The following is a 20,985-nucleotide window of genomic DNA, read 5'->3' as shown; positions in this document are numbered from 1 at the left end:
AATACTTATTTTTATTTTTCCTAAACTTCTTAATATGAAAAATAACTATTCATCTCAAAACTGGGAAGAATAACTATTTTAAAGATATATTCAGTAAAATTCTTAAAAATTTATTTTCATAACCTTTTTAAAATTATATTGGCAGGTTGACCACAATTTTTTGGTGGCCATCCGACCATAAAATCCCACGGGTGGCCGGACTATCTATAGAATGGTATCGTGGAAATAATGTTATATTTAGTCACGAAGTACGTAAATATCATACAATCATTTTAAAAAAGAATGTGAGTCATTATTAAAAAATTAATTTTTTTTATGTAGGTTTCGTATTTACTTATTTTTTTTAAAGAGATTGCACAAGACTTGCACTTCATGATTGCAAATATTATTTCTATTAAAAAAATATATTTTAACTTCAATATTATATCTGTTAAATCTTACAAAATTTTCCTAAAATTATATATCATAAAATCGGTTGTCTAAATTTTTATAGAAAATTAAAAACTTAAAACAATTTTCACAAAATATAAAAAATTGTCAAGTTTTTTATGAAAAATGATACTTGGCCCCATGAGTTTGTCTCCTCAAAATTACGGTTCGGATTTTTTATTTTTTAATAGTTAAAGAAGTAACTATTAGTAAAATTATGTATTTTTATTTTATTTTATTCAACAACGAACACATTTCAAAATATTTTTTAATAGCGGGCCGTCCAACATTTACCGCTAGGCGTACCACTAGTTATAAATTTTTTGTTCTTTTTGTTTTTATTGTATTTTAAGTATGTTTTTTCACATTCTTAATCATTAAGAAAAAATATATATATAATTTCACTAATAGTCACTTTCTTAATAATTAATTAAAAAGTATGAAAAAAAATGCATGAGTGATAAGTTTGAGCTGGGGCTCCACTAGCATTTTCCTTTCAAAATTTCTGATTGAATTGACTTTTCATTTTTATAAATAAAAAAGTTAAATATTTGAAGTTGAAAAGTATTTTGGATGTTAGGATTTTAAAATTAGACGAGATTATCTTATTTGCATTCAAAATTCACCTCAACTCATCTCAACTCATTCCATCTCATTATTACAATTTTTCTAAATTTTTACATAAAATATAATAAATAATTTAACTTTTATTCAACTATTCACAAACTATCTCAACTCATCTCAACTCATCTATAAAAAAAAAAAAAAAAACACAATGCCAGGGAGACTGAGAATAGTGCCCGTGCATTATACCAATAAGTGCAAGTACACCTTTTTTTTTTCTTTTCTCTTTTAACCATTTTTTAAATATCTTTAAACTTTTTAAAAATAATAATAATAATTCACTAATAATAAATTCCTTTACCATTAAGTAACAAAAAAAAACAAAAAACAAAAAACAAACACACACACACAATCGGTTAACTTTACCGGTAAGGTTTCTCTATCTAAGTAGCCTAAAGAAAATGGGTTACTTTAAGAGAGAGTCATTGACTCATTTGTGCCTGTATCCTCAGTAAACCCTCTACATTTGTATTTGTCCGATCTCTGTTGTATTTTGTACTCCGTGGATTGCGAGTAATAATAGTTCCGCTTTTCGTCTAACCTGGGCGCTGTTTCTTAGCAATAATGGATTATTATGACTCTGAGGATGACAGGGTGGAAATCAAGGTGCATTTTTACTAGTTTTTGTTCTGTTTTTAGTTTAGTTTTGTGTTTGGGTGCCGAGAGAAGGTTGGAAAAATGAGAAGGTTTGTTGTTAGTTTTACTGATTTTCTCTCTTCCTTTGGGCTTCTTCTTGTATTTAATCATGAGACTAGTTTCTATGATTCTCTTTTTAGCTCCTGATATATAACCAGTGTTACCTTTTGTATACTTGCTGTTACTTCATGCATTGGTGTGTCTTTTGTGCTATTAATAGGCCTAGGAATTTCAACTATTTAATTCAGGTGCCCTTTCAAATAATGCGGATATTGGAATCTTAAAAATAGCTAGGAAAAATGGTAACCTGTTGTGAACTTGTGGCTTTACAGGTTAAATTTGAAGATACTCTAAAGTGTGTGAAAATTTATGATCAACCCGGGATGGCTAGTTTGAGGGGAAAAATCCGTGATTCATTTAACATCCCTGCCAATGCTGACTTTACCCTGACATATGCTGATTTTGATGGTGATGTGGTAACAATTTGTGATGATATTGATGTGAATAAGGCGTTGGGACGGGGCAGGATCTATGTCAAATTGAGCAACAACAAAGGTGTTAACTCCTACGACGCTCAATCTGGTGGAAGTAGTACTTCTACCCAACTTAATTCTCTTCAAGTCCAGCATCCATGTCCGAATATCAAAACCGGAGTCATTGCTGAGTGTTTAAAATCTGTGCCACAACAGATCTGTGAAGCACTTAAGCTGCATGAAGGACTTTTAAAGATTTCAGAGGATATAGTTTCTAAAGCTATCACTGGTCCAGTTCTTATTGAGCTTGCTGATTTTATATCAAAGATGACACAATCCTACCTCACTCTGGATTCGCAATGTACTCAATCTCGTGTAGACTTGGATTGAAAGAGGGTAAGTTTTTTAGTTTTTTATTTTTTATTTTTTTGAGAGCATGATAAATTTTTCAATATGAGCTTTTGTTTTTGTAGTTTTGTTTCCTAACTTTGATTGTATGGCAGTCTGCATAGAATGCATGATAATGAAACGGACGAGAGATTGCTGAACAGAAACGAAGGAAGTATTAAGCATGCTAGCTGTAATGGATCTCATTGTGAGAACGGGAAGAAGGCTTAAGTCGAAGGCTCTTTACCATATAATATGTAATTTATATATATATTTATATTTATATGAAGCATGCCATGATGAAATATGTGATGTATTATATATATATTGTTAGATAATCTCGTGATTTTATGCTAGTGTTTAAGTTTTTACATCAACAGTATTAATGACTTAGATATTCTTACTCGCTTTAGTGTTTTAATCATCTTTTTTTTAATTTTCTGATATGATATTGAATAATTGAGAAATTATTTATTATTTATATTAATATGTTTCAAATTTGATGTCACGTCAAGAGAAAAAAAGTGAATTATTTTCATCATATTAATAGGCAAAAAGTCTGGCTTGTTTGGGATCTCAAATGAGACATAAAATTTTTATCTGATTTCATTTCATCTCATCTCATCTTATTCCTAAATATAATTCAAATACAAAATTTTCAAACTAATTATGACAATTTTTTCAAATTAATCATTACAACTTTTTCAAAATTTCAAATAAAAAACAAAAAACAAAAAATAATTCCAACCTTTACCATTTCACCATTGTTTATATTGATGATGTACTAATATAGACAATACCCCTATTGATGAACACTGTAAACATTTGAATTCGTTTGTAGATATGATTAGATTAAATGGTCTTGTTGTTTTAGTCAAGAAAATCAAATTGTTTTAAACCAAGATTCGATTATTTGGTTATGACATCTCTGAAAACAAAATCAAACCCATTAATCGGGCTATTGAATTTGCTAACAAATTTTCATATGTCATTCTAGACATAAATCAATTACAAATGTTTATTGGTTCTCTTAATTATGTTGCTGAACTCTACTAAGATATGAGGAAACAATGTCGCCCTTTATTTCAATGACTACAGAAAAATCCTCCTACTTGGTCAGAAGTTCACACTAATATTGTTAAACAGATCAATGCACATGTCAAAACTCTTATGTGCCTTGGCATTCCTACTAATATTGGTTATGGTGGCATTCTGAAACAAATTATTTCACCAGACTCCTCTGAACAAATAGTTCGCTTCCATTCTAGAATCTAGAACCCTGTACAGAGTAATTATAGTACTATTAAAAAAAAATTTTTATCTATAGTACTATGTATATCTAAATTTCAAAGTGATTTACTTAATAAAAAATTCTTATTAAGAATTGATTACAAAAATACTAAGTATGTATTAAAAAAAGATGTTGAAAATATTACATCAAAATATATTTTTACACGACCGCATCCCTATTGATGCTAACTTTACCCTTACATATATATTGACAAATTAAGATCATGGTGATATACGTAGTAACCCTTTTTGATGAAAATTATCTGTGGTGAGGTATCGCCGCCTCCTGAAAGTCCTGAGGATCTGTTAACTCATATGTTCGATGATCTATTAGAAATTCAATTAGTTGCCTTCAAGTCCAGCATTTATGATCGAATATCAAAACCGGTGTTGCTGAGTTTTTAATTAAATATGTGTCGTACAATAGCTTCGGGAAGCACTTCAACCACATGAAGATTCTCAATAAAATGAACATGGAATATAAGGGCTTATTTGCATTTAAAATTCACTTCAACTCATTTCAATTCATTTCATCTTATTATTTCAACTTTCTTAAATTTTTACACAAAATATAATAAACAATTCAATTTTTTCAAATCCCAAAACAACTTTCTCAAATTCTCACATAATATAATAAATAATTCAACTTTTATTCTACTATTTACAAACCATCTCAACTCATTTCTAAATCCAAACCACTCATAAATCATAGATCCTTATTTATTGAAAAATCACATTGGGATGAGATAAGAAAAATGCATGATAATTAATTACAAAATTAAATATCTTGAATTAGGTAAGGATAATTTCTTGAATATTTGAGATTTGAGAGCTTCCGAATATAAAAGTTATGGTAGCATCCATATTGATCTATGTATATGTATATACAAAGTTATATTTGCATAATATGAGTCTAAATTCATCTATATTGACTTATGCATATCCATATATTTAGCTAGCTATGAACCGTACTTATCTAATAAATTTGAAAGGCTACTATTCACTTTATAAAATATATTTTAATGATTATTCCTTTCTCCTTCCACTCTCTCTCTCACAATCATTTCCTATTCTCCATCTTTTAACAACACAACAAACCTTCACCTGCACATTCATTTTATTATTATAATATTTTTTTTATTATTATATTTTTAATATAATATATAAAAAAATTATATTTTTTATTATTGCATTTATATTATTAATGTCAAATATATGTAGTGGATGCTAATTGCAAAATATATATAAAAAATTGATTTTAGAAAAAAATTAATAATAATATTTTATTATTATTTTGTCTCAAATATGCATAAGTTAATGTGAAAGTTTTGCTTGAATAACAAAATAGATACGTAAAAAAGATAATTTTACATATATAAATGTATAGACCAATATCAATACTCTAGACTAATGCTAATGCTCTAGCCGGGTGGAGTTGTTGCTGTCATGCAAAGAATCATTGGATTGGAGCCTTTTCGGTGGAAAAGCAAAGATTGGAACCTTTCTTCTTATCTTTTATTCAGGGCTAACGTTTCGTGGATTGCGAGTTAATAGTTCCGCTTTTCGTCTCACCTGGACGCTGTTTCGTGGCAATGGCTTATTATGACGATTTCGATTACAGGGTGGAAATCAAGGTGCATTTTTACTAGTTTTTGTTCTGTTTTTAGTTTAGTTTTGTGTTTGGTTGCTGAGAGAAGGTTGGAAAAATGAGAAGGTTTGTTGTGTTTATCATGGATTAGTTTTCATGATTCTCTCTCTTCCTTTGGGCTTGATCTTGTTGTATTCAATGAGATTAGTTTTTATGATTCTCTTTTTAGCTCCTGATTTATAACCAGTGTTCCCTTTTGTATACTTGCTGTTACTTGGGCTAAGTTTACTTTCTTGTTCTAATAAATTTTAATATACTTGAAAAAAGAATTATCATCTCAGTCCCTTGCATAGATCTGAACTCTTATCTTCTTAAAGTTTCCACTAGCTTCCCCTGTGGTATGATTCTTTAATAGCAACTTTAGTAAAGGGATCTTCGTTCTTATGTTCTGACTGGAGATTTACCTGGGGTTCCGGTCGAAAGAGTGTAGATTTGTCGAAAGAATTGGTCATGTGGTAGTGCAATGTAGTGCAATGTTTGTTTCAACTGGGCAAAGCAGTGGCGAGGCGCTCTAGGTAACTGGGAATTGGGATAAGAACAAGAGATGGTAGTTTTTGTTGAGTTGAGCGCTAATGGTTGAGGAAATTTAACACAAGGAAATCACAGCAAGGAAATAATGAAAGTAGAGAAGAGAGAAATGGGAAAGGGGAAGAGAATAATGAAAGGGAATGGAATTTTGCCAAAAAAGAAGGTGAAGAAACCAAAGGAAAGAATTGAATTGGGATGTTACAGAGAGAATTGGGAGGGAGAGTCTGGGTAGCTATGTAGATGAGGAAGAAAGAAGGGAAAATTGGGGGTCTCTCTCTCTCTCTCTCTCTCTCTTAAACAAAAACTCCAGTTTTGATCATCTTTCTCATTTTAACTAAAGGGCTGAGCTTTGTTTTATGGGTTGGATTATTGTAACACCTCCTCGTCTCTATAAGGTTAAGAATGTTATTAACCTTTTTTAAATTTTTTATATATGAGTTAGGCATAACAGATTTCATATTTTGTTAAAAATTGAAAATAGAGAGTCAACGAAAACACTTCCTAAATATTGTTCAAATTGTTGTATTGATAAAATAATTTATTAATAAATAAAAACAAGAATTAAGATCTCCTTCATTCGTTAGGTTCTTTTTTCTCGTTCGATACAATTTACTTCATGCATTGGTGTCTTTTGTGCTATTAATAGGCCTAAGAATCTCAACTATTTAATTCAGGTGCCCTTTCAAATGCAAATATTGGAATCTTAAAATAGCTAGGAAAAATGGTAACCTACTGTGAACTTGTGGCTCTACAGGTTAAATTTGGAGATATTATAAAGCGCATGGAAATTTCTAATTCACTTGGGATGGATAGTTTGAGGAGGACAATCCGTGGTTCATTTAATATCCCTGCCAATGCTGACTTTACCCTGACATATGCTGATTATGATGGTGATGTGGTAACAATTTGTGATAATGATCTGGAAAGGGCGGTTAGACAGGGCAAGATCAATGTGCAATTGAGCAACAACAAAGATGTTAACTCCTACGCTCAATCTGGTGGTAGTAGTACTTCTACCCAACTTAGTTCTCTTCAAGTCCAGCATCCATCTCCGAATATCACAACCGGAGTCATTGCTGACGGTTTACAATCTCCGCCACAACAGATCTGTGAAGCACTTAAACTACATGAAGCACTTTTAAAGATTTCAGAGGATACAGTTTCTAAAGCTATCACTGGTCCTGTTCTTGTTGAGCTTGCTGATTTTATATCAAAGATGACAAAATCCTACCTCAATCTGGATTCGCAAAGTACTCAATCTCGTGCAGACTTAACTACACAGAACAAAAAAAATAAAAATAAAAATAAAAAAACTACACAGAATGTGGTTGGTGGTGCAAAACTTCGAATGCCTTATGGAGACTTGGATGACGGGGGGGTAAGTTTTTTTTTTTTTTTTAGAGCATGATAAATTTTTCAATATTAGCTTTTGTTTTCGTAGTTATGTTTATTACCTTTGATTGTATGGTAACCTGCATAGGATGCATTATAATGAAATGGACGAGAGGCTGCTGAACAAAAACGAAGGGACTATTGAGCACGCTGCAATGGATCTCATAGTGGGAACGGGAAGAAGGCTTAAGTTGAAGGCTCTTTACCATATAATATGTAATGTATATATATATATTTATATTTATATGAAGCATGCCATGATGAAATATGTGATGTATTTTATTGTTAGATAATCTCGTGATTTTATGCTATTGTGTTTAAGTTTTTACGTTAACAATATTAATGACTTGCATATTCTTACTCGCTTTAGTGTTTTAATCATCTTTTTTAATTTTCTTATATGATATTGAATAATTGAGAAATGATTTATTATTTATATTAATATGTTTCAAATTTGATGTCACGTGAAGAGAAAATAGTGGATTATTTTCATCATATTTAATTGACAAAAAGTTTAAGACTGCATTTAGATGTTGAATTGAGTTGAGTTGAGATGATAAAATATTGTTAGAATATTATTTTTTAATATTATTATTATTATTTTGGGATTTAAAAAAGTTAAATTATTTATTATATTTTATGTTGAAATTTAAAAAAATTATAATAATTAATTGAGATGAATTTAGTATCGATCATACTCTAAATGTAGTCGGCAAATGCAGGCAGAACACAGGCAACAGACGTGATATATATCCACGTCATTTAGTGAAACGGGGCGTTTATACTCCTGGGGCTTAATAAAACAGGACTGAACTTGAGTGCGGGAAACGAAAAGGAAAGAAGAAAATGTTGCGGGATAGACGAAGAACTACATCTAGACGGTGCCGATTGGTGTTTACCAAAACACATCATTTCCCCGAATTACATCAGCAATATAAATGGCTTATGACTACAGATGACAATCCTACTTCATTATTTTAGTAAATATGCCTTCGTTCTCTCCATTAAGCAAAATGCCTCCTACTCCTTCACTCTCTACTCGGGCTTAGGGCATTCTTGGTAACCTCACCTATCAATTTCAAACCTATTCATAAAGAAATTGATTCAATTGTTACCTAATTCTCAAAGGACATCATACTAAATGCCCTAAGAGCAACAATATTAAGAATTAAACAAACTCCTAGTGATCTAAAATGACTTAAAAATAACAATTTCTCAAAACTAAAAAATTCCCTATTGTTTGAAATTCTTCTTTCCAAACTGATTATGACAAAATGCTACTTAAGTTAGAATTCTTGTAATTTCACTCAACCGAAGTGTCTATAGTGTATATAGCAAACAAACATTGAAATAGTACTCACCCCTCAAGTAATCGTGTCTAGGCTTCCTAAGGTCAGTCATGCCATGGAAAAAAAATCATCTGATCAGGTTTGAAACTTTTAACATTCACTTTCAATCCGAACATCTTTAACCTCCAACATACATTTTGAATGATCTCAAGAGTGTCCATCTAATCTGAGTTTTCTTGGGAAAAGAAAACAAGCAAAGCAACTTTCACCAAAGCCTTTCTTTTTCATGAAACACCTCACAATATATCAGACCCTTTCACTCCAGCTTCAATTTGGCATGCAGTTGGCTGTTGTTCTATTTTTAATTTAGATGCATAGAAAAAAATATCATTGAGGTGTACCTAAACTGCTCATGAGATATGTTTTATCTCATATACTGCAACCCCATTGAGGTAAGAATTTATTTTTTCTCAACTAATTTATTCGTTTTGGAAACACCCGGAAATAGATTTTATAATTGGTTCATATATATATCAAGTCTGATTGAACTTCTATGTGGTTGGCTTATAAAGTTTTGGGTGATCCTTTAGTTGGGTTTAATTTCTGGAGCTGTGAGTAAATAAGCAAAAAATCCTCTGCAATTGAACCTACCAGTTGAGACTCCATCTCAACTCGATCCCAAGATGGGTCCAGAAAATCAAATGCCTTTCTTGAGTTCAAGATATGTTACTCCAGGCCTTCCATTCAATATCTCTGCACATTACCCCCAAAAATATTTTCTCAAGCTATGAAACAACCTCACTGGCAGTAGGCTATGCAATATGAGTCAAGACATTTTAAGACAATCATAATTGAACATTACAGACTAGGCCACTAAAGAATGTAATATCCAACAAATGGGTATTTAAGGTCAAGCAGTTGGCAGCATTGACATGTTCAAGTTTAGGTTTGTTCCCAAGGGATTTGAGCAAAAGGACGGAATCGACTTCATCGATACTTTTAGTCTAGTAATCAAAGCTTCAACCATTAGGACTGTTCTAAATCTTGTTGTGCAGTTCAACAAGCTCAGAAGGCAATTGGATGTGTCCAACGCCTTCCTTCATAGTTCTTTTGAAAAAAGAAGTTTCTATGGAGTAATTGTCATGTTTTGCAGATCACCACTGTCATGTAAACTTTAGAAGACTATTTATGGGCTTAAACAGGCTCCTAGAGCTTGGTTCAACCAACTGACAAGCAATCTTCTCAGCATTGGATTCATTGAGTCTAAAATGGACTACTTTTTTTTTTTTAATCTTTTATTAATCTATTGTTCACATGTTCTTCTTAATTTACATTTATGATATCATAGCAACAAGTAATAACATGTGTATCATCCCTAATCTAGTTTCAAGTTTGAGGTAAACTTTTGCCATAAAGGACCTCAAGCCCTTGAGTTTTTTTCTCTTGGGATTTTAGATTTATCACACTAATGAAGGAGTTTATTTATCTCAACCCAAGTATGTTGTTGAAGTTCTTGATAAAGCCAAGATGATGGGCGCGGCGCCAAGCTCGTTAAAACTCCCCGGCCTGCTGGGTCCAAACTCTCAATATAATGGAGATCCTTTTGAAAATGCTATTGAATATCTCATTTGGTTGGAGAATTACAATATTGCAATCGACATTGCATTCTTCATCAATCAGTTGTGCTAATTCATGCACAATCCCTCCGCCACTCACTGAATAAATGCTAAAAGGGACTTAGGTACCTCAAAGGTACTAATGATCAAGGACAACTTTTTTTTTATAAAGGTTCTCTACAATTACATGCATTTAGTGACTCAGAAACAACTAGCACTAAAGCTCAATATAGATCACTTTAACATGGTCACTGCAGGATTGTTTTAGCTAAGGATGTTGCTTCGTGACCTTCATATATATAAAATTCTTAAAACTCCATTTCCATCATTTTTTTTTTAAAAACAATTATATTGACAGGTTGACCGCAACTTTTGGTTGCTATTCAATCGTAAAAATCCACCGGATGGCTGGACCAGCCAAGCAATGGCATTGTAGGGGGTGGTCCAGTCCATTGATGGCCATGGGAGTGCTCATGCCACTCTTGAAAATAGATTCTAGGGGTAGGGTGAACACCTTTCTGAGCATAGAGATGGCCAAGCCACGCACTGGCCTTCGATAGATGGTTTGGGTAATAAGTAGACAATTTTTTTTCAAATTTTTATTTTAAAGTTAATTATAAGAATAATAGTAATTTAAAAAAAAAAAAATTGTGATGCTTGGATATTTCAGATATATCTCACTTTAATTTCATTGGGATGGTATCTTTTATCACCAAACAAAGTTTCGTTTGAATGCTTAATTCCTCTCAATTCATCTCAACTCATTATTATAATTTTTTAAAATTTCAACACAAAATATAATAAATAATTCAACTTTTTCAAATCTCAAAATAATAATAATATTATAATAATATTTTATTATCTCAACTCAACTCACTTCAATATTCAAGTGAGTTGATTCGATATATTATCATGCCTCCTAAATTATATAATTCAATTTTCTCTCTTAGTGTAGCACTAGAATGTGTCACATGGCGTATTTAAAAATTAAAAAATAAAAGCTAAAAACAAAAAAATAAAAAAGTAGAGAAAATTTAAGATTTTAATCTTTCTTTTTTTATATTTTTGAGCTCCATTTTATTTTAAATATATATTTTTTAATGTTTTAATAAGTCATCTAATATGGTGCCACGTTAAAAGAGGTAAATAATGATATAAATTAGAAGGTATAGAATCATTACTCTTATAATATATACTTAATATATTTATTTATATTCTAATTAGACCACAAAGCAATGAATAGTGATGGTATAGTAAAGTTTATTTAGCTTTCAATGATTCATTCTGACATTGAAAGGTTTCACATTTTTCAAGAAAACATTTTAATTTCAATGTTATCATCTGTTAATTCGTATAAGATTTTCCTAAAATCACATCTCATCTATTCAGTTTCTACAAAGAAAAAAATTAAAACAATTTTCATAAAAAAAAGTCACCACGATTTTATTCAAGCAATTATTGCAATCTATTTATTCAATTTCATAATCTATTTATTCATAAAAATATCTCCCAAAAGTTTTCAAACATTAAAGATATGCTTATTTCCTTCGTGAATTTTCTCGAGACTTCTAAATTTTCTCACAAGGCAAACAAAGAGTCAAAACTGTACCAAAATGCTAGAACTTTCCTTTTCAACCGTCGGATGTTCCCTCTCAGATCTCGATGATATCTCTAATGGCAATGCTACGACTATTCATTTGGCGACACTATCTATGTGGCATTTAGATCCAACACACTCAACTCCACCTTACGAACACTGCACCTGAAAACGTGGCACAATGGAAACTACATACGGATTTAAGCCAATGGCGTCCCGCCACGCATGAATGGTCCCACTGGACCAGTTTTCTTTTCCGCTAAGATAAAGCTCCCTACAAATAAAATAAATGGAAAAGAAAAAGAAATTTTTCTTATCGCCCAAGTCACCGAAAACTTCTATAAAACTGAGCGTACAGAAACGCAAATCACTGTCTTGTAGCAAAAGCTTGGAGCCATTTCAGCGCGCGAGCAAGCGAGAGAGAGAGAGAGAGAGAGAGAGAGAGAGAGAGTCAATTGTGTCTGTGTCCACTGTAACCCTCGAAATTTCTGTGTTTTCAGCTTCTATTACCGTAAATCGCTTGGAATTCGTACGATTATTGAACTTTTCTTTGATTTTTTCTGATCAGGGTTGGCGAAAGATTGAGAGGTAATAGATCCTTCCGGCTTAACAGGACGCTGTTTCTGTGCTATGGAGGCTAAGGAGGAGACGCTGGTGATCAAGGTACTATTTTTTTTTTTTACAAGATTTTGTTTTGCTTATTAGTTTAATTCAGTTTTAGGTTGCTGCAACGATGTTGCGAAAATGAGAGGGGTTTATTCTAGGTTTGTGGCTATGGGTTTTTATCTGTCTGTTTGGCCGGTGTGATAGTGTTTGATTGTGAATACAGTTCGATAGGCCGATTCTCGAGTTTTCTCGCTTGTGACACTATTATGTTCTGTTTGGTCCCCGTGAAAACGTAGGACAGTTTTCTGTTGACCTCCAAATGAAAATACGATTTTTTTTTTTGTTGACCAGTAAAAATGGTTATGGTACCGATAAAAAAATGTTTATGATTTTCTAAATTTAGGGCTGAATTTAATAGATTTCCATTTATAGAGAAGGGGTTATTATTTTTTCTTTATTCAGTTCTATTGTATTCTAGTTTTACGAGTTGGGGATTGTAGTAGTGCTGCAATCAATTTAGGAGAGGTCCCATTGTCCTGATCTTCTGGCAGTAATATAGACACTTGGACCTTGAATTCTTTTCCTTAAACTGTATCTTTCTATATATTTGGATGATTTGCTGCTGAAAGGGCGTGCTTCATGGAACGCTGAATGCTTGGATCTTCCTGATGATATGCTGTTGACACCAAATGAAAATAGTTGCAAAATAGAATTGGTTTGCGATTGACGTCTGCACCTGATGGAAGTGGTTTCATTTCACTAGATATAGTTAAATTTGTCTCTTTAGTAGATACAGTTGTGAGATAGATACAAGTCGGTGTATTTAACTGAAATGTTCATGTGCAATCTTACCGATAAAAAATTAACTGAGATGTGTGGAAAAGTTGCTCATGTGATTTCTGCGTTGGCGTGGTTATTTATTTGAATTTTGTGCTATCAAATAGGCGTGAGAATTTCAAGCATTTTTTTTCTTTGTTCGTGTACCTTTCAAATGTAAATATTGCGGGTTGAAGGCTCGTAATCTTAAAAAGGTACTGGAAACTTTGGTAACCAGTTGTGGACTCGTGCCTGTACAGGTTAAATTTGGAGATACTCTTAAGCGGATCAGAGCTTTTATTAATGAAGATGAAAAACTAGATCTTGACATGGCTGTGTTGAGGGGGAAGATACTTAGTTTCTTCAATTTCCCTGCTGATGCTGACTTTACCCTGACTTATGTTGATGAAGATGGTGATGTTGTAACTCTTGCTGATGACGAAGATCTGCATGATGTGGTGAAACAGCGCCTGAAAGTCTTGAGGATCGATGTACAACTGAGCAACGACAAAGGTGTCAACTCGTCCGCTCGATCGAGTGAAAATTCTACCCCATTAAGATCTCCTCGAGTCCTGCCTCCATCTCGGACTAAAAAAACAGATTTTACTGAGGTATTAAAATCTGTGCCACAACTACCACGCGAAGCACTTAAGCTACATGAAGCACTTTCAAAGCTTTCGCTCGACATTGTTTCTAAAGCTGCCTCTTCTAAAGCTGCTGCTGGTCCTATGCTTCTTGAGCTAGTTGACTTTATATCGAAGATGGCACAATCCCAACTGAATCTGGATTCACACTCTAATGGTGGTGCAGGCTCAAGCACACAGAATGTTGCTGGTGGTTCAAGTGCTTCAAAGGACGGAGAGATGGCTGAGATGATGCCAAAGTCCATGCTTGTTGACTCAGCAGCCGAAAACAGTCATCGGGCGAACACTGAAAATGTAAACAGAGGTGTTGGGGCACCGGTGACCCCTCTCCTCAAGTCTGTTGATTTGAATCTACCTCCCACTGATTCAAATCCGTTGGTAACTGTAAAAGTTGGATCCTTTGCATCTGATGTTCCTGTTGGAGAGGACAGGAAGAGTGCTAAGAAGAATGCTAAAAAGGACAGCAAAGGGAAGTCATCTGGTTGTGTTGCAAATGCAAGTTCATCTGTTCCTGCAAGGCCTACCCACCCTACGAATTTGCGACGGGTTCCTTTCAATGAGTGTCCATTTGCTGGGACGACCATAGGAAATGATTTAGCAGTGCCTTTTTTTGGATACCATCCTCACCACCCATCTAAAAGGAGCCATAGAAGTACTCCGCCCGTGGGAGGTATTTTCCACAAGGGTGTACAATGTGATGGTTGTGGAGTTCATCCCATTACTGGACCACGATACAAGTCTAAAGTGTAAGAAATTTATTTAGCTCTGTTGTTAACCTGTTAAACGATTTATTTCTCGAGACTCATCATCGTAAAAACTAATTTTAAATATTCTGTTGCAGAAAATCCAACTATGATCTTTGCAGTATTTGCTTCTCAGAAATGGGCAACGAGACTGATTACTGGAGAATGGACCGCCCTATGTCTTGTAGGATTCCACGGTCCTTCAATGACATATGGGAGCAAGTATGTAGCTTCCTTGTATCTGTCGTGCTGCTCTTTGTATCTCGTTTGTGTACTGATTTGTAGTCTTCCGTGTATATTTAAATTCTCAGATGGATTCTCAGATGGATTCTCAGATGGGTTCTCCCTGGGTTGCTACGCCAGATATATTTAATCTGTCTAACCCAAAGCTAGATAGTCGCTTCATTTTGGATGTTAATGTGATGGATGGTACTGTGATGGCCCCATCTACCCCATTTACTAAGATTTGGAAGATGCGCAACAATGGCAGTGCAGTTTGGCCTCGTGGGACACAACTTGTCTGGATTGAGGGAGACAGATTAAGTAATGCATTTTCTGTTGAGATAGAGGTGAGCTATTTTTCACAATATTCTAGTTTTCTTATCATGTTCATGCCTATTTTTTTTTTTTTTTTAGTCTGGCGTCTTTCTTGAGTATTGGATGTTATTATTCTTCCTTATTCACCTTTCTCAATTCGTTGCCAGGTTCCTGAGAATGGTGTGCCTGTGGGCCAGGAGCTCGACATTGCAGTTGATCTCACTGCACCTGCATCTCCTGGTCGATATACTTCAATCTGGAAAATGGCTTCCCCATCCCATCAAATGTTTGGGCAACGTATTTGGGTTATGATCCAGGTAGGCTAGCATTACATGCACCCATCTTGTTTTCTGAATATATGCCATGATAATCTAATTCTCTATAATCTGTGCTTAAATCATCATAAATAATCTGTGCTTATACATTCATAAATTCAGGTTGATAAACCAGAAGGCTTGAACCTGAATCTGTCCCCCGATGGTGTTCTTGAAATTATAGATGCAAATGGTGAGCTTCTCCAGTCTGGTCTCTCAAACACAACCACAGAACCTGTAAAACCAGTGGTTGATGAGCCGCTGCCTAAGGACCATGATCTGAACTTTCCAATAAATGATACGTTACTGGTTGGCAATGGCATCTCTTCTTCATCTGCAACACAAGAGGCAGTGTCATATCCCATTATTGACGTCTCTGACGTTGCTCTGGCAGCACCCAACCAGGCACCATCCAATGCCCCTGGAGCACCAAGCCATGCACAATCCGACACTCCTTCTGCACCCACCCAGGTGCCGTTCAAAGTTGTGGATCTAATGGCTTCAGCTCAAGGGGTCACTGTAAAGAATGCTGTTGAGGAGACCCTTCTTAAGGAACTCGAGGAGATGGGTTTCAAGCAGGTTGATCTGAACAAGGAAATCTTGAGGATGAACGAGTACAATCTGGAGAAGTCTGTGGATGATCTCTGTGGTGTTTCGGAGTGGGATCCAATCCTAGAAGAGCTGCGGGAGATGGTAAGTTTTCTTTAGAAAGCATAACAAAGCTTTCAATGTTGGCTTTTCTTCTTCTTTAGGTTATTATTATTGCTGTTTTATTTGCCTTGTTTCCAGCCTTGGATTGAATTATATAGCAGACAGCCTCAGAGGGGTGGTTAAAATTGTTGGGTAATGTTATGTGTGGCTGCAGGGATTTCGTGATGATGAAACGAACAAGAGGCTGCTAATGAAGAACAATGGAAGTATCAAGCGTGTTGTGATGGATCTCATGAGTGGGGAGAGGAGGGCTTAAAAAGCTCGAGTTGACTGCTATTTTCCCATATAAATAAACTTGAAATAAATGTACCGATCCAGTGGGATTGGATGGCTTGCTTTTTCTTGAAGGGAACTTGATCATAGTGTGTGCGCTGCAGAATCAGGAACATTATGCTGTAATGAAATATTTTGTAAATATATATATATATATGTAATGCTTGGTCGTTTACTGGATATGTCAGACACTTGGGAGGAGCCACCTGCCCTTATTCTACAATAGCCTTTGTGTTTTATATAGTCGATGTATTTTGTACATTATTTAAAAATATGTTATTTTATTTTTTTTATATTCATGATAAAAAGGTAAAATTATATATTTTTAAATAGAATGCAGAATATAAAATTTATATTTAGAATTTTATATATATATATATATATATACACACACACATTATACCTGATGTCAGATGTTCTCTGCTTATGACTCGCATTCACCGCCCTGCGAAATTGTATTATCCTTATTTATTGGAAAGCTAAATTTATAGAGTTAATTTAATAAATAAAAAAAACATAAGCCTCGTAACTTCCAAAAGATAAAAAGAGGCAAAAGGTATTTTTGGTTTCGTCCGTTCCTAACTTGACAAGCCATATGATATTGATGGGGATAATTGAATGGTCACGTTTTGATTTCATGAACTAAAATTGATTCCCAGTCCTCGCAAAAAACTAGAACTCTTTTGCTTTTCTTAAAAAGGAGGTTAAGTTCTTTGCACATTTATTTTTCATCAAGTTCTCTGTACATTTGTTAATAGATGAGGAGAGATACATCTGGCTATTATTATTATTATTGGAATTTTAAAGTTAATATCAACTTCCTAACTTATAAAATTAAAATATCAACTATAGTGTATGACTATAAAATTTTTAGGATAACTTATAACATTAAAATTTATTTTTAATAAAGTGGTATAATTGCATTTATAGATTATAAATTGTGTTTAAAAAAGTGATGTGTGTATCTTTACCAAAATAATAAACTACTCCAGGCATTTCTTATTGCCCATGTTGACGAGATCAGCTTCCATGTGCTTTTGATTAATCTATGGCAGGGGGCCTTTTTTTTTTTTTTTTTTTTTTTTTTTTGGCTTCTTGTAGGCTACCACAGTCTTTATTGCAATAGGCACAACTCTATCTCTATCTCTCTAAATTCTTTTGCTGGACAAAGACTTGTCTTTTTCATGATTTTGTCTGCAGATCAGGAGTGAAGCTCTGAACCTAGAAATATTTAATTAGCCGAAAATCCATTATTCCATTTAATTAACGTCTATAATGGGTCAATAGGATTTCGATTATTCTTCACATACTGAGTTTTTGTTGATTGGTTTTCATCCCCTGTTTTCCTTTCTGGGAATTCCTCTCTTTTCCCCATGCATTTTCAAGAAATCTCTTTGGGCTTTGAGCTTTGTTTTCGTGTTTAGTGTCACACACATGGGACTATCTTTTTCTGTTTTCTCTCTCTGTTGCACGTGGGCCTATCTGCTTTTGCCTCCTCTAGGAGATATAAGGCATCAGATTATAGCAGAACTCTTGTTGATATGTGGTTATGAGCAGCAGAAAGTATCAGAGTACCACAGGGCATGTCTTGTGTAGTGTCAGCTATCCATTCACTCTCTGTGCTAACCGGTTTTTCGACGCTTTCATTTCAATTTCGAGTTCTGAATCTTCTGATATGTGTTAGAGTTCGCCGGTAGATATTGATGTTAAGTTCATTTCTGTTCTGAGAGGATGGAATCTGGGAGTAGGATCTACTCACCAGATGAGTTCATATTGGATGCAAAATGGCTTATTGATCCCAACCATCTATTTGTTGGGCCTAAAATTCGAGAGGGAGCTCATGCTAAAGTGTACGAGGGAAAGTAAGTTTAAAGCTTTTCTTGACTTCGATTCTTCGTAGTTATTTGGTCTGGAGAATTTGACCTCTGGGCAATGCCTTTCCTCAGGCGTGGTTCAGAGACCTATAATTTAGTTCTGCAAAATGCTTGCATAGGTTTTGTGAAATGAATCCTTTCTCTCTTATTTTCTGCCGTTTACTGCATATGCAACTTTAGGTAATCAGTGGATTTAAGTAATCACAATATAGATTTCTATTATCTTGGTAATGTTTAGAAGGTGCTGTTAATAGTTCAATCTGTTATGGTATTTTGAATTCCTTATTTTGAAGGGAGTGGTTACACTCGCATTGAATTGTGCTTTAGTAATCACTCAGAAATCAATATATTGCAAGTGTGTATGGTTAAGCCGCAAGTACCTGCTCACTGTCTAGATATTGGTTATTGGGTTCTCTTCAGATGCAAAAACCAGACTGTTGCTATCAAAATGATTTATAAAGGAGAAACTCCAGAGGACATTGCCAAGAGAGAAGCACAATTTGCAAGAGAAGTTGAAATGATGTCCAGAGTTCAGCATAACAACCTAGTGAAGGTTGGATTTGATTAGAAAGCTTTATAATCTCGTATGTATAAAATCTTATAAAAAAAAATAATAATTCTACATACATCATGAAGTGCGTAAATGACGTGTAATCATTTCGAAAAAGAGTGAGGTCCACTATAAAAAATTAATTTTTTTCATGTAGATCTTATATTTTATTCACTTTTTTCAAAACGATTACGCAACGGTTGCACAATTCACCATTGCAAATACTTTTTCTCTAAAAAAAATATCAAACTTTGTGTCGACAGTTTATTGGTGCTTGCAAGGAGCCTGTAATGGTGATAGTAACTGAGCTTTTATGGGGAGGTACATTACGTAAGTACTTGCTGAACATGAGGCCTGGGTGCTTGGACAGAAGTGTTGCTGTTGAGTTTGCACTCGATATTGCTCGTGCTATGGAATGCTTGCACTCTCATGGGATCATACACCGTGATTTGAAACCTGGTAATCTTTTCATTCCCATGTTTTATCCTTTAATGCTCCTCTACATCAATATTGAACCCCACGCGATTTTCTGTATACAATTGCGTATTCAGGCTCTTACAAATAACTTAACTACTTGATTGTATTGTAATCATACTTGCAGATTTTCGTTGGTTTCATAAAGAGGTTTTTGTCAATGCAATTTCATGGTTTAGCTCTCAACTAATCAAAATATCTTCGTGTCCAATCTGTATTGCTCTACTTTTGAACTTTTGGAGCTAATATGCTGTATTGACCTTTTCTTGCCAAATTATCATCATTCGAGTTCTTTAACATAAGCCAATAGCGTTTGGTTGTGCAGAAAACTTACTCAGACTGCAGACCATAAAACTGTTAAACTGGCAGATTTTGGTTTAGCTAGAGAAGAGTCGTTAACAGAGATGATGACTGCTGAAACTGGGACATACCGTTGGATGGCTCCAGAGGTAGTTCAGTAAGAAAGGCATGGTTTTGTTTTCCACTTCCCCTTCACCTATTTCTCATTTTACGAATAAGGATTTGCTTTCTTGCATGTATTGGTGGCAGTTGTACAGTACTGTTAGATTAAGGCAGGGAGAAAAGAAACATTATAACCATAAGGTGGATGCCAATAGCTTTGCAATTGTGTTATGGGAGCTTCTACACAACAAATGCCTTTTGAGGGAATGTCAAATCTCCAGGCAGCTTATGCAGCTGCTTTTAAAGTAAAAGACACATTCCCCATCTGTTTGTTATATTTTCATGTTGTAACTTTGAGAATTGCAGTAGTTTTACCGAAGCCCCTTAGGCACTGTTAAATCTAGCCGATAACTTTAAGGGGTACTTTGCCATTTCAGAATGTAGGGCCTAGTGCCAAGGACCTCCCGGAGGAATTGGCTACAATTATAACTTCATGCTGGCAGGAGGACCCAAATGCTCGGCCGAATTTCAGCCAAATAATCCAAATGCTACTAAACTATCTCTACACCATTTCTCCTTCAGAACCCTCTGTTCCTCCTCGAATTTTCTTGTCAGAGAACACTGTTTTGCCACCTGACTCTCCTGGTACAACGTCTTTGATTCCAATACGCGATGACACGGGGGACACACCTAAAGCGATGATGGAAGACAAGCCAAAAGGCTTCTTCTTATGCTTCAATCAGTGTTATTAACCCCTGAATAGGAAGCCATCTTTTCCCGTGGCACAAGGGAAGCTCAGTAAATAATAGGTTCTACTCTCACAGGTACATTTGACATAGTAGATGCTGAAATTGATCGCTTTACTTCCATTGAAGTTCAGTTTTGTTGTCAGATTACTCCCACCTTTTATCTTTTAATGCTGATGTTGAGTTTACCAAACACAGAAGGATCTTGGCCTCGAGTACATAGATCTATTTCTCTAGTACTGCAACTAATAGTTTATACTTTGGATTTGGGGTCAATTATCAAATTCCAATTCTTTGTTTAGAAAGGAAAGACGCTCTTGATGCAAGGCACATTGTTCATGCAGATTTAGGAGTCTGTTATTCCTCATCATTTCCTTTCTTCTCAC

The 20,985-nt window shown here is 34.3% G+C and overlaps 1 protein-coding gene and 1 pseudogene across 4 annotated transcripts; both read left to right on the top strand.

The window, feature by feature from the left end:
- Positions 1–1,506: 1,506 nt before the first annotated feature.
- Positions 1,507–16,733, top strand: LOC121235102 (protein JOKA2). 4 transcript variants are annotated; one of them, XM_041131337.1, is made up of 9 exons: positions 1,507–1,659; positions 2,022–2,280; positions 5,363–5,473; positions 13,592–14,721; positions 14,817–14,940; positions 15,030–15,287; positions 15,423–15,572; positions 15,693–16,262; positions 16,435–16,733. In XM_041131337.1, the coding sequence occupies exons 3-9, from the start codon at positions 5,432–5,434 to the stop codon at positions 16,534–16,536; spliced, it is 2,376 nt and encodes a 791-aa protein (XP_040987271.1). In that variant the 5' UTR covers positions 1,507–1,659; positions 2,022–2,280; positions 5,363–5,431; the 3' UTR covers positions 16,537–16,733. The 4 variants fall into 4 exon arrangements, with proteins under 4 accessions (XP_040987271.1, XP_040987274.1, XP_040987273.1 ...); XM_041131340.1 differs by lacking the exons at positions 1,507–1,659; positions 2,022–2,280; positions 5,363–5,473 and adding exons at positions 12,209–12,366; positions 12,478–12,572; XM_041131339.1 differs by lacking the exons at positions 1,507–1,659; positions 2,022–2,280; positions 5,363–5,473 and adding exons at positions 12,222–12,381; positions 12,478–12,572.
- An 886-nt stretch (positions 16,734–17,619) lies between these two features.
- On the top strand, positions 17,620–20,623 carry LOC121235211 (annotated as a pseudogene).
- Positions 20,624–20,985: the final 362 nt, after the last annotated feature.

This window comes from Juglans microcarpa x Juglans regia, chromosome 6D, assembly GCF_004785595.1.
Source record: "Juglans microcarpa x Juglans regia isolate MS1-56 chromosome 6D, Jm3101_v1.0, whole genome shotgun sequence".
Classification (NCBI taxonomy): Eukaryota; Viridiplantae; Streptophyta; class Magnoliopsida; order Fagales; family Juglandaceae; genus Juglans; species Juglans microcarpa x Juglans regia.
The sequence above is the reverse complement of the archived record's forward strand: the minus strand, read 5'-3'. Positions and strand labels throughout refer to the sequence as shown.